General features: G+C 47.9%; 1 protein-coding gene across 2 annotated transcripts in view; it reads left to right on the forward strand.

The window, feature by feature from the left end:
* LOC135385380 (thrombospondin type-1 domain-containing protein 7B-like) overlaps positions 1-13,195 on the forward strand; it is a 552,806-nt gene that overhangs the window by 182,958 nt on the left and 356,653 nt on the right. For both annotated transcript variants that reach the window (XM_064614667.1, XM_064614668.1), the window contains one exon: positions 10,949-11,126. In XM_064614667.1, coding sequence (XP_064470737.1) covers positions 10,949-11,126 — 178 coding nt within the window. The remainder of the gene's footprint in view (positions 1-10,948; positions 11,127-13,195) is intronic.

Raw genomic sequence — 13,195 nt, forward strand, 5'->3', positions numbered from 1 at the left:
GTACGCACGAACCTTCGTGATAGGTGCAGAATTAAGCAGCGCTATCGAAATCACAAGGTAAACGTTGTCATATCAAACGTGAATCATATTTTATCTATGAGATTACCATGCTCTGGTCTGTCGAGTTTCGTGGTAATGAAGTAACGAACGAACGACAGCACACAATCAAATGATGTAGTGGGAAAATGTTCACTGCTTATTTGTTTAACAAATACATATGAGATACCCACATAGTACGCCGAATTTAGATAGCAGGTGGTGAATTTAGGAAAACGAGCACGTCAAGTTTAGCGGAATGAAGCAGCCAACGGAAGGCAACGCCTTCCATGACCAACGGATGGCAGCGCCCTTGTGGTCACGCTTTTTTCAGCGAGTCCGACCCCCCTGACGATTGCTGGCGATTGCGAAACTGCGAGACAGTAAAGAAGCCAAGAAGAGCCAAAGCGAAAGCTGAGTGTGCGTCAGCTGGTCAGGCGGACGATCGGACGGCAAACCAAAAAACAGATTTCGCAGCAGATACAGGGTATTCGGCCAAACTATTTTGAAAGTAAATTCAGTAGGCATCAAGCTTTGTGCCTGCTAGTGTTTGTTGTAATCTCTGACAGTGAGTTTCCTCCGGAGCTGACCTTTAGGCACGGAGGGAGCTGGTGCACGTAGAATGCTGGTACACGTAGTCGGGTATGATAGAAGGAGTGACAATGCAACAGCGGATGCCCTGCAATACGTTTAGTTCGTCGGAGCATCGCGCACGAATAAACCGAATAGGTGACCGGTACCTTCTAAAAATCATGGGAAAGGGGTCGGCTTCCGTGTCTACAGTAGCAGACGACGCACGCTATGGGTGCTGGAGGTGAATGTGCCTGGCTGTACACACAATTTTAGAAAGCGGTAAAGCGCGACTATCAGAACCTGACTAATAGACTGTGTTTTTCTGTGCGTGTACATACACTAATTAACCGACGGCAAGCACGCACGTAATGTAACACTGAGTAGAACGGCTGCAACATGCAAACTTTAAGAGTGCGCCACGTGTGTAACCAGCGATTTCTAGCTGCAGTTAAAACTTAAAAAAAGTTTAAAATCAAAATGTCAAAAATTCGCTTTTGATGTTGTGGGTTTCATATTCTTCTATACTTTCATATGTAGGAGAAGTACACAGGATTACCGGCGCTGTGCCAATACCTGGCATTGTAGTCCTGAAGGGAATAATCAACCCTTCGCAACAGCGCAACAGTCACCCATGCTGCTTCAGAAGCGACTGGAAAACCAATTTTAAACACGCAGCGATCACAAAGCACCTTGCCTATTGGAACCTGTGAGGCGCTTGACACGGAAGCGAGGACACTGACGTCATTTCCGCACGAACTTACCGGTGACCTATTGTTATGACGCGTTGTCAACACAGATTTTGAAAATCTCAGATTGATCAATCTGTTAGATGTGGCGTTGGACGTATAGGACGTTTCTATAGGAGGCGACATCTTCATGGTACGCTCGCCGCGCAAATGACGCTCATGACCTTTACGCACACGGATGAAAAGTTGGTGAATATATGTTTGAATACGCATATCAATCCGATGTCTTCTTGAAACCATTGTAGATCATGTCTATCACATGTGCTGATTAGTAGTTGGTAGCCTGAAGTTGCCGCACGCTCTACATGCGGGTGGGGGAGCGTGTTTCTTCGATTATTGTGGGCCATAGGGGAACGTGGGGCAAGATGAGACAGAAATTTGCAATTGAATATGGAATTTTTATTTTCCCTGTTTTTCAAAACCCTAGCCCTAGGCACTTTCTCAGAGGTCTAGAGCTTCTGATCTGTAAATCAGAACGGACGTGGCCGGGTCTAAAATACACACAGAATGAGAAATTCAAAAATGCAGATTGCCTCATCTTGCCCCAACCCTCGGGGCAAGATGAGACACGCCGAGGTAAAATTAGTTTTTGCAATACAAGCACCTACACAGCCCCCTTGAGCTCACCGACCACATGATGTGCTATAAAACCACACAGAACCCGGTGCTATGTTGCTCCACCGTCCTTTGCAAACAAGGCATCGCCAGTCTGATGTGTAGCTGGTAGCTCGCTTTTGAGTGCGCTTCTGCTTAAGCTGGAAATATCGTAGGAAACAGGAAACTTTGTTGGAAAATCCTAGGCAATATGCAAAAAAAGGAATCTCTGAGGAACAAGCATAAAGCCACCTGATTGTTGATTTATCAATTTCTAGACTACATCAAATTTAAATTGTGTTCATTTAAATTACAGTAAGTTGTCACGTCTTGCCCCGTGCATATAATCGGATGCATAATTTTTTTAGTTTAACATCGGATAACCAAGAGTTCCCATATTTTGCATATATCTAGACTAATGAATAAAGAAATAGGATGTGGACTTAAATTGACACAATAAGCCTGCCGCACACCTAACAAGAAAAAGGACTACAGAAAATCGCGCCTTTTTTAGGGATCTTAACATTCTAGGCAGAAGTAACCGATTTTTTTTTTCTCTTCAACGCAAGCACTAATCCGGACAATTCTCACACGCAATAAAGCGGACATGCAGAGCCACCTATGAGTAAAGTTTCAAGCCCATGGAGCAACACATCTCTCAGTCAGTCGACGTCGAGCCAAAAATGTCTCATCGTGCCCCACCTTACCCTAATATGGGTAGTAATTGTTTAATATGGGTTTAATATATGTGGCGGAGGGTGGGGTGGGGGGCGTTGCGTCCCTTGCCGACTCCCCGATGTCGCGATGTCAGGTCAGCCAAACAGCTCACTGCTATTGACATCAGTACCATCACATAGCTTACAAGAAGTATTTTGGAAAAGGCAAATTCACAATCTTCAAAAGTGATCTGCATGATGCGGAATCTATATAGACGTCATGACGGCTATTCGCGGAACATAGTTCGCTAACACACTGTTTCATTATCCGAGTTACAGGCACCACTACAGAAAAAGCGTAATGGCATTGTACCTATCGTAAGGTCACAGAGAGAGGATTACGCGGCTATAATGAGGCATTTTATATGCATGACCAAAAGGCACATCTGATGGGTCCCAATTATGCGACAGTATGCGAGCATGTCGCTTTGTAAACTCGATGCGTTTCGGGTACTCTCTAGGAAATTGGCCAAGGAAAAAGATTGCGCAGTGTAGAAAACAAAAGAACAAGCTGATAATTATGGCATATATAATCCATGCTGGGCAAAATTTCAAGGACATTAGGTCGCTTTGTTTCCAGCTTGATTGTAAACGACATAACGTGTTCCGAAGCTAAAGATATACGTGGACGTTCCTACGTAGAAGAGGACAACTTACTTTATTCGAACACCAGATGCCGCTTCCCTAAGTTCGCACCACGTCACGCTGCACGTTCTCCGTAACTTTCCCTTAGTGCTTGAAGTGCTCTTGAAGGCGCGACCCTCTATAGCAGGTTGGAAGCATCGAGTGATGGACGACGTAGATTTAGAAGATGCATGGTAAACCGAGCGAGTTCCCAACAGGCCATCCGTCTTAGTACGCGAGAAGATACGTTTTTTATGCCGTCTTTTCGCCTGTCTTGTCGAACAACGTCCCTTTGTGAGCGATATTGGGTTCGGCGCTGTACCACATTGTGAATCACCTAGAGGGATTTGCAGGAACATCTCGAGCGTATCCTTAAGGTGGTGCTTTTCTAGTAGAACTGCGTGGGGCAGAACAAGTACGAATTTCCTTTCTACGTTTCCGTCGTCTCTCTACTTTTTTGTGTGTGCCTGTGAATGAGATAATCCACAGAAGTAAAGCAATAGTTTTATAATGGCACTAATATGACCATGTTCCTTGTACTGGATGGTGACTCGTTCACTGCTGAAAAGGTTTTTCGTGCTGCGTCGAATTTGCACTTGCGCCTGTTTCCGTGTGACATTCTGGAAAAAAAAATATATTCTAGAATTTTATGTGAAGTTTCTAGTTAAGTAGTTAGCATAGAAATAAGTTGAAATAAGTTTTTCGTGATTTTTCTCGCAGCTCTTTGTGTCCATAATGCCGCAGCGTTACACATAGTATTACAAGAAAAGCCAGTCTCTTATTCCGTTGTTCACTGGAAAAGAACAAGCTTCTATCTTTAATTGAAACTTCTCCTTATGTCCTGCTTGAGCCAATAACGTGTCTGTGAAACTCTCTTTCGTTTTCCTTGTGGATTTCTTTACTCAGATCATTATTTCGGTGGTCACATTGTAAAATCTTTTCACGTGGATTTGCAATTCCGTATTCGAAATACGGAGCGATACGAACCAAGTGTTCCGACCATTTTATGTGGCAGTCAAGTCTCGTATGGCACCCATGAGCGCATCCCAGATCCACAAAGCATTCAATGTAGGCCCCCAGCAGAGCAGCGCTATCTGCAATGTTATTATCTGTGTACCTTTCGGCCTTTCATTGCTGCGGCACAGGGGGTTTCAGGGTGTCCAGCTTTGTGCTACTCGGTCGATTCCTACACAGAGCGTTCTCTGGTGGGCCATTAAGCGCAAACGGCGGCAGCGCAGGGCACTGGGGTTCTGTCCCCTCGCGGCATTATCTTTTTAAGACGTAATTTGGCCCGGATTTTATCTGTGCATCTTGGGTCGCGACAACCGCGAAGGCATGGCAGTAGTGGGACAGTTCCTTGTCTACGCACGCTGTTATTCAATCGGAGCGCTATTTATAATAACGCACACTTGAAACAGAACTTCACTGGTGAAGTTCACCACACAAGTAGTGATATTCCCCACATAACACGGTGAAAGTCATCTATTGCAGAGAATGATAACGTTACCACAGCTGATTTGTGGAAAGCGCCTTGCGTACGCCATTTTGTGAAACTGACATTACTGCAGGACTGCCACAAAGGCGTCCGCATGTCGTTTTGAACAGATCATGCAAGAGCGATGTCATTCGAGATGATGGCTGGCTATAGGAACGCGTCATGCGATGAAGCTCTGTTTTAAGAGTGCAGGGTATTGTGATAACGAAATAGTGTGTGTGTGTGGGGGGGGGTAGCGAAAATAACGGCCATGGCAGTAGCCGAGTTACAAGTAACTTGTAGTACTAGTTATCGCTTTTGGTTGAAGTAATTATAAAATGTAACAGCAACAAAGTTGATCAGGTATTGCACTATTTTCCACGCGTCAGTTCTGTAGCGTCATTTTGTCGAGGCTTAATGCCCTGCCGTCTTTTCCAACCAGGAATTCCACGAATTTTTTCATCTCATACGCATCCAGGATGACTAACTCTGGTGGCCTCAGACTGGCCCATAGGACATCGTCTCGACATGGCATAACTATGCTTGGACAGTAAAAGCGCTAAAACACATTTTTAGATACACTTATTCGGTATTTTCAAAAAATGTAGCTTTGTAAAGTCACTAACTTACTTTAATGTGCTTAACTGTAGCCGTAACTAGTAACTTTAATGTGGTAAATGACGCCCATAAGCGGAGGGTTTTCGGTCTCCCGGGTGGGTTGGGGTGAGGGGTTCAAACGTCCAATTTCCTAGCGCGAACACTAATTCAGCGCTGTCAGGGGTGCCTAACATGGGGACAGTATGGGGGCTGCTGGTTTCTAATAAGCTATAAGTGCGGGGGCGTAAACTTCATTTTGATGCACGGCGATATCTCAGTGTGTTCGAAATTCCCCGTTGTGAGGTAAACTTTTACAGGATATGCTTGTTCTCTTGAACGAATTTTGCTCACTGGCAGGTGTAATTTATGTACTAGGAATGTTCCACTCAGAAAAAGCATGTTCACTGGTCGTGTCACTACCCCCTGCGGCACAAAATGCATTTAAATTGTTTCTGCTGCTTGCACCGAAAGATACTAAAATACTAGCGATTGCCTGCTTAATCAAATGCGATATACGCTGACACTGTTTTACATACAGTCATTCCTGACTGCGTACAGCACGTCTCCTGCCGTTCTTAAACCCATCGAGCTCCACCCTGAGTAAACGTCCCCGACGCCCCGATATGCACTTGAGCAAAACATGTAGTGCAGTGTTCGCAAAGATAAACTTCAGGGTTTGTAACGAAGATCAAACAAATATAAACAGTGTCGAAAAGCTAAAGCAGATGATAGAGGACGAATTATGCCCCAAAATTTTATGTCATTGCTACCACTTGGTCCTTTTTGTCTGCGGATAAATTGTGAAAATTAAAAAAAAAAATGCCGCTGTCTAAAATTTCCAGTCGGTTATACCTGTGTTTCACAGCTCCTTCCGTCATATAGCGACACGGTCGAAAGCGGTGTTGCAGATGACTTCGCAGAGCAGTCCACTGCATTCAGTTCGACTTGTTCACTTGATTTCGATATCGCCTGCAACGCCGTTTTCGACCGTGTCGCCATCTGACGGAAGGAGCTGAAACACCGATTGGAAACGGCGTTCTTTGTTTTTCTTATTTTTTTAAATTTTCGCGATTTATCGCCAGAGAAATGGACCAAGTGGCAGTATTGACACACAATTTGGGGGGCATAATACGTCCTCTAACACATACTTTAGCTACCCGACACTGTTTCCATTTGTTTCATCTCGGTTCCCAACTCCGAAGTCTATCTTAGCGAACCTTGTACATAAATCTTCAATCTTTACGTACACATGCATCAGTAACCTGGCGAAACGACAACAAAAAAAAAGAAATTGAGAGGGGCTCTGTGAGAACTTCGCGTTCGAGGTGCACTACCAACGGTATGATTTTTTTTTGGGGGGGGGGGGCTCCTGAGAGCCCCCTCCTGAGAGGAGGGGGGGCGCTCCTGCTCATGGCACTCCTGAGAGCCATGCGTGCGCCAGTCATAGCTGGGCGAACTCACTCATGAGGGCCCTCATGAGTGCCCCTCACCCTCACCTCACGCCTTTGAGGTGAGGGTGAGTGAGGGCAAGCCCGCGATCAGGCCATCCGTGAGTGCACTCATGAGGTTCTTACCCTCATGAGGTTTCCTGTGAGTGCACTCATGAGGTTTTGCCCCTCATGAGACCTCCTGTGAGTGCACTCATGAGGTCTGAGGGGCGCCAGGTCTGTATGAGTGAAGTCACTGGTGAGGCCTGAGGGGTGTGAGGTCAGTATGAGTGCATTCAGAAATGAGGTTAAATGACGCTTACGAGACGTGGACAAATTATGAAGGCACTAATGACATGGTTCCAGCGATCCAGCTACCGGCAGAGTGCACTTTAAAGGACTGGTGTTCCCGTTTTTAGCAATTTCGTCTACGTCGCGCTGGGAACACAGCCAAGCGCCCTGAACTGACGGATTAATTGGTGATATGGTTCCAGCGACCTAACTACACGCAGTGTGCACTTTAAAGGGCTGATGTGCCCGTTTTTAGCAATTTCGTCTACGTCGCGCTGGCAACACAGCAAAGCGTCCTGAGCTGACGGATTAGTTGGTGATATGGTTCCATCGACCCACCTACACGCAGTGTGCACTTTAAAGGGCTGCTGTGCCCGTTTTTAGCAGTTTCGTATATGTCGCGCTGAGAACAGAGCAAAGCGTCTTGGCTGACTGATTACTTGGTGACATGGTTCCAGCGATCCAATTACCTGCAGGGTGCATTTTAAAGGGCTGATGTGCACGCTTTTAGCAATTTCGTCTACGTCGCGCTGGAAACACAGCCAAGTGTACTGGGCTTTGTTGCGTTCCCAGCGCGACATAGACGAAATTGCTAAAAACCGGCGCACCTGCCCTTTAAAGCGCACGCTCTCGGTAGTTGGGTCGCTGGAACCATATCACGAAGTAATCAGTCAGCTCAGGAGGCTTTGCTGTGTTCCCAGCGCGACGTAGACGAAATTGCTCAAAACGGGCACGCCAGCCCTTTAAAGTGCACCCTGCCTGTATCTGGGTCGATGGAACCATATCGCCAACTAGTCAGTCAGCTCAGGACGATTTGCTGTGTTCCCAGCGCGACGTAGACGAAATTGCTAAAAACGAGCACACCAGCCCTTTAAAGTGCACCCAGCCGGTAGTTCGGTCACTGGAACCATATCACCAAGTAATCAGTCAGCTCAGGACGCTTTGCTGTGTTCCCAGAGCAACATAGACGAAATTGGTAAAAACGTGCACACCAGCCCTTTAAAGTGCACCCTGCCTGTAGTTGGGTCGCTGGAACAATATCACCAAGTAATCAGTCAGCTCAGGACACTTCGCTGTGTTCCCAGCGCGACGTAGACGAAATTGCTAAAAACGAGCACACCAGCCCTTTAAAGTGCACCCTGCCGGTAGTTCGGTCACTGGAACCATATCACCAAGTAATCAGTCAGCTCATGACGCTTTGCTGTGTTCCCAGCGCAACATAGACGAAATTGGTAAAAACGGGCACACCAGCCCTTCAAAGTGCACCCTGCCTGTAGTTGGGTCGCTGGAACCATATCGCCAAGTAATCAGTCAGCTCAGGACGCTTTGCTGTGTTCCCAGCGCGACAGGCGCTAAATTTGTAAAAACGTGCACACCAGCCCTTTAAAGTGCACCCTGCCTGTAGTTGGGTCGCTGGAACCATATAGCCAAGTAATCAGTCAGCTCAGGACGTTTTGCTGTGTTCCCAGCGCGACATAGACTAAATTTGTAAAAACGTGCACACCAGCCCTTTAAAGTGCAACCTGCCTGTAGTTGGGTCGCTGGAACCATATCGCAAAGTAATCAGTCAGCACAGGACGTTTTGCTGTGTTCCCAGCGCGACATAGACTAAATTGCTAAATACGTGCACACCAGCCCTTTAAAGTGTACACAGCCAGTGGTTGTGTCGCTGGAACCACATCATGCGTCATTTGACCTCATTTCTGAATGTCCTCATACTGACCTTACATACCTCAGGCCTCACAAGTGACTTCACTCACAGAGACCTGGGGCCCCTCAGACCTCATGAGTGCACTCACAGGAGATCTCATGAGGGACACAACCTCATGAGTGCACTCACAGGAGACATTATGAGGGTAAGACCCTCAGGGCTTGCGTTTGTGAGTGCCGTGAGGGTGAGGGCGAGTGAGGGCCTGTGCTCGTGAGGGCGGTGAGGGTGAGGGCGATTGAGGGCATGTGTCTGTGAGGGCGGTGAGGGTGAGGGCGATTGAGGGCATGTGTCTGTGAGGGCCGTGAGGGTGAGGGCGAGTGAGGGCCTGTGCTCGTGAGGGCGGTGAGGGTGAGGGCGATTGAGGGCATGTGCTCGTGAGGGCGGTGAGGGTGAGGGCGAGTGAGGGCATGTGCCCGTGAGGGCCGTGAGGGTGAGGGCGAGTGAGGTTTCACCAAAATGCCCACCTATGGCGCCAGTTACTCATGCACGGCGCCTCCTCGTCTGATTCCGCGTGCAGCGAACGATACGAATTTAGCTTTGTATTCTTAATTGCGGAGGGAACTGTGGAGCTATATAAAATGCAACACCTTGCGCGGTTCTACGAGACATGCGCAGATGATTGCAACTCCTACATATTTCAATACCTGTTTTGTGCTTAGTTGACGACGTTTATTTGGAACTCAAAACCATCGAACGGCAACCGAATCAAGCCTAATAAGGCACGGCTTTTTTCATCACACTGAAGATTGGTAAAATTTGAGAAATATTAAGACTATTATAGAACGTCTTGGACATCTGCACAACAATATCTGGGGGAGTTACGCAATGGTGCAGAAGTAATTGCTTCTTGACAGTTTGCTGTCAACGTGGGGCGATTGTTGTTGTTGTTATTGTCAATTACATTTTTTCATAACCTCGTTACTTCAGTGCTTCAAGCCCCCCGACTGAATGTACTAAAATATTGTCATATACAACACGAACACGCTAACAAGTACACATAACGGAATATATCAGGTAAATGAGACTCACCATATAAAAGGAACGGGATGTTACGCTGAGTTATTTCGCCGATATAATATCCACAAACGCATACGTTCAGAACTTCAGAGAAAAGATGAAACTTATTCGTGCAGTACTCAGGAGAAATACATGCAGAACTGCAAGAAAACCCTCTGCGCCTCCACACTCGTGTACCGACCTTGGCTCCAATTGTCAAGTTGGAACAGATATAAGTAACAATCCTATTGACCCGCTTCGAGCTAAAAACTTGCAAACAACGTTTCATCGCATCTGCTTTCCATCGTCGTGCCTTTACACAGGACATTGGGAAAAGTACGCACGTTTTTGTTTACTTCAAATTGATTGCTTTGGACCACACAGCGGGGAAAAGAGCTCCCCTCTGAAGCACCGTTAGCACTGAGCGTAATTACTTTCACACTGACGAAAGCAGGGGCGGATCTAGGATTTTCCCGAATGGGAGGTCCGCTGTGGACAAGTGCCACGTGCATGCTGGGATTGGTCCATTGAGCCCTAAGTTCAAGTCTGTAATTGAGGGGCGGTCCGGACCCCCCCCCCCCCCTCCGCTAGATTCGCGCCTGGACGAAAGGGGGCTATACTGTCGCGCCCAACGCTGTTTTAAACTGGCTAAGCAAACGAAACAACAGGGGAGAAAAGGTGAACGCATGCCACGCAGAGAGGGATCGCCTCTGGCGGAGTTCGATCCACCACACATGGGAAACACGAAAGCAATGACAGTTTATGGCTCTGTATACCTGCATGCGGGATGTTTCTTTCTCAGGCATTTCGGGCTGTTTAACTCCGACAATCAGGCGTGCGGTGCAGAAAAGCGGATAATAAGAACCCCTTTGCCTCCCAAATGCAGTCGAAAGAAAATCGCACGCAGATCTTGCGTACGCCGACGTTTCGTGTCATATGCAAGCGGTTTGCTGAGCTTCGATTACGATCTGCGCTCTATGAACCGCCTTCATCGACCTAATTTACAAAGCACGAGATACTTCCGATATGTCACGACTCGTCATTTTGGTTGTTAAGCTAAATGATTTCCGGTGGGGGTGGGGCTCTGTTGTTGTTGTTGTCGTTTCTTGACTACATGAAAAATAAATGTTCACTGAATTTTGCTGCATGTATTTGCCACGCAGGACCATGGTCACCATGTGCAGCTGAAAACGGCTGCGGCGACGGTTGGCGACTGAGACCCGTTTCGTGCGTGAACGGTGACGAGGTACCAGCCTCCCATCGCCGCTGTCACCGCCATTTGAGGCCACGTAGCATGGAGCGCTGCTACGCAGCATGCAGCCATCAGCAACACTTCGTCAGGTATGCAATCAAGCCTCGTTCCAACCCACACGGCGAAAGTTCGACAGGCTCGTTGATAAATAGAGCAATTGAGATGCGTCAGGGTCTGCTCCGACTTTGGACATTAAGCTTCTCAAATCCTACTCAACTGCGTCCAGCAATCTAGCTACACGAGTAATCGCTAAATTGTAGCAGACGGTGCATTTTGTGCTAAAGACGCACATCACGAAATGCGAAAAACGTTAGAGATCGTTACAGGGCTTTCACCATCCGCATTCGTGCTTCTGCTTTCCCAAACGTTTCGGTTTCAGCACATCCCGGGGGTGTTTCTCTTTCGTAATCCACACCCAACCAATTGGAAGTCCGAATACAATCAAATGTCAACAATTAGCGGTACAGTAGTCAAAGTCCTGAATGGGTTTGTTCATGCCCCCGATAGCCGATGCTACGCATGCATGGAACGGTGGAAATACTGGAACACGGACAGTTTCCCTTCGAAGCTACATGCAATTGGAGCGTGAACTTTGATAAGCAACCCCTATTTTCATCTCTGCGAGGCTATTACATCGATCGGCAAGTGGGGAGGCGCTGTGTTGTTCTATGCTTCCTGTTTCAATTCATGCTTCCTGTGACCGTCACGTTCTAGGATTTGATGGCCGACACAGTGTCTCAGTGATGCAGTGTCTCAGTACATGTGGACTAAGCAATTGGTTGTACTATGTTGCTGACAGGAATCCAGTACTAGAATCGGTAGATACCTTGCTCGACTCTGTAAAGGCGTCATTGGCTAATAGCTCAAAAGCAGTATCCTACCTGGCCAGTATGCCTGCCCCTGACCTCCGATACCTCAACCTCCGTGCTGCGCGACGACGAGCACAGCGACGAGCTCTGAGAACCGGCCTGCAGGGCGATTGGGTCGCTTACAAGCGTGTCTGTGCTGCCCATAGAAGGTATACCTTGAAATTAAGGCGGACCCAATGGAGACAGTTCAGCGAGTCCCTCAATGCCCACACTCCAACAACGAAGGTTTGGCATACCCTGCGAGCGATCGAAAGCCTTCCCGAGCCTGTCGACCCGCTTGTCACCTTATCGGTAGCCTCAAACAGGGAGCCGAAGAACATAGCCGAAGACTATGCCAGCGAGCTAGCTCGCGTCGCAAGTTGCAGTGCCCAACGCCTTTTTCCTAGCCACACAGGAGCAAATGGCTCCCCGGCGGACGACGACCTCACGATGTCCGAGCTGAAGTACGCCATCCAAGGCTTAAAGCGGCGCAGTGCAGCTGGCCCGGACGGGATCCCTAACCAGGCCCTCAAGAACCTAGGCGACGACCAACTCGACGCTCTGCTCCAACTATATAACAACGTCTGGACCTCTGGATGCATCCCATCTGATTGGAAACATGCTCGAGTAATACCCGTCCTAAAGCCGGGGAGGCCACCGAGCCAACTGTCCTCCTACCGTCCCATTGCCCTAACCTCGTGCGTTGGCAAATTATTGGAGCGTATAATTCACAAAAGGCTGGCTTGGGTCTTGGAGCGAGGCGGTTGCTTCCCAGATCACATTACGGCATTCCGGAAGGGCTGGAGCGCGTCTGACGCAATCGCTGAAGTGGCTACTAGCCTGAAGCAAGCGAGAGAGTCCAATGAGTTTGCTCTCGCTTTCTTCATTGACGTGAAGAAGGCATACGACTCGGTAACGCACTCGGCATGTTTCGCTGCGCTCGAAGCAGCTCGAGTCACTGGCCGCCTTCTAGGATACCTATGTGACTTTCTGTCCAACAGAACGTTTGACGTCTCCGTCCGCGGGTGTATCAGCTCTGTGAAGAAGTTTGAGCGAGGAGTCCCACAAGGCAGTGTTCTATCACCTATACTATTCAACCTAATCATGGCAGGGATTCACCGAGGAATTCGCCCTACACCGTATGCCCTTCATCTCACCATCTACGCGGACGACATCTGCCTCCGCATTGTGGGAACGGACAAGGAGAAAGTTCGTGACACAGCTGATATTGCCTTGAACGGGCTCAATGCAGCGCTGCTTGCGAGAGGGCTGGAAGCATCACCAGAGAAGTCAAAATGCATGGTCTGCAT

The sequence above is a fragment of the Ornithodoros turicata genome, chromosome 2 (genome assembly GCF_037126465.1).
Source record: "Ornithodoros turicata isolate Travis chromosome 2, ASM3712646v1, whole genome shotgun sequence".
Taxonomy (NCBI): Eukaryota; Metazoa; Arthropoda; class Arachnida; order Ixodida; family Argasidae; genus Ornithodoros; species Ornithodoros turicata.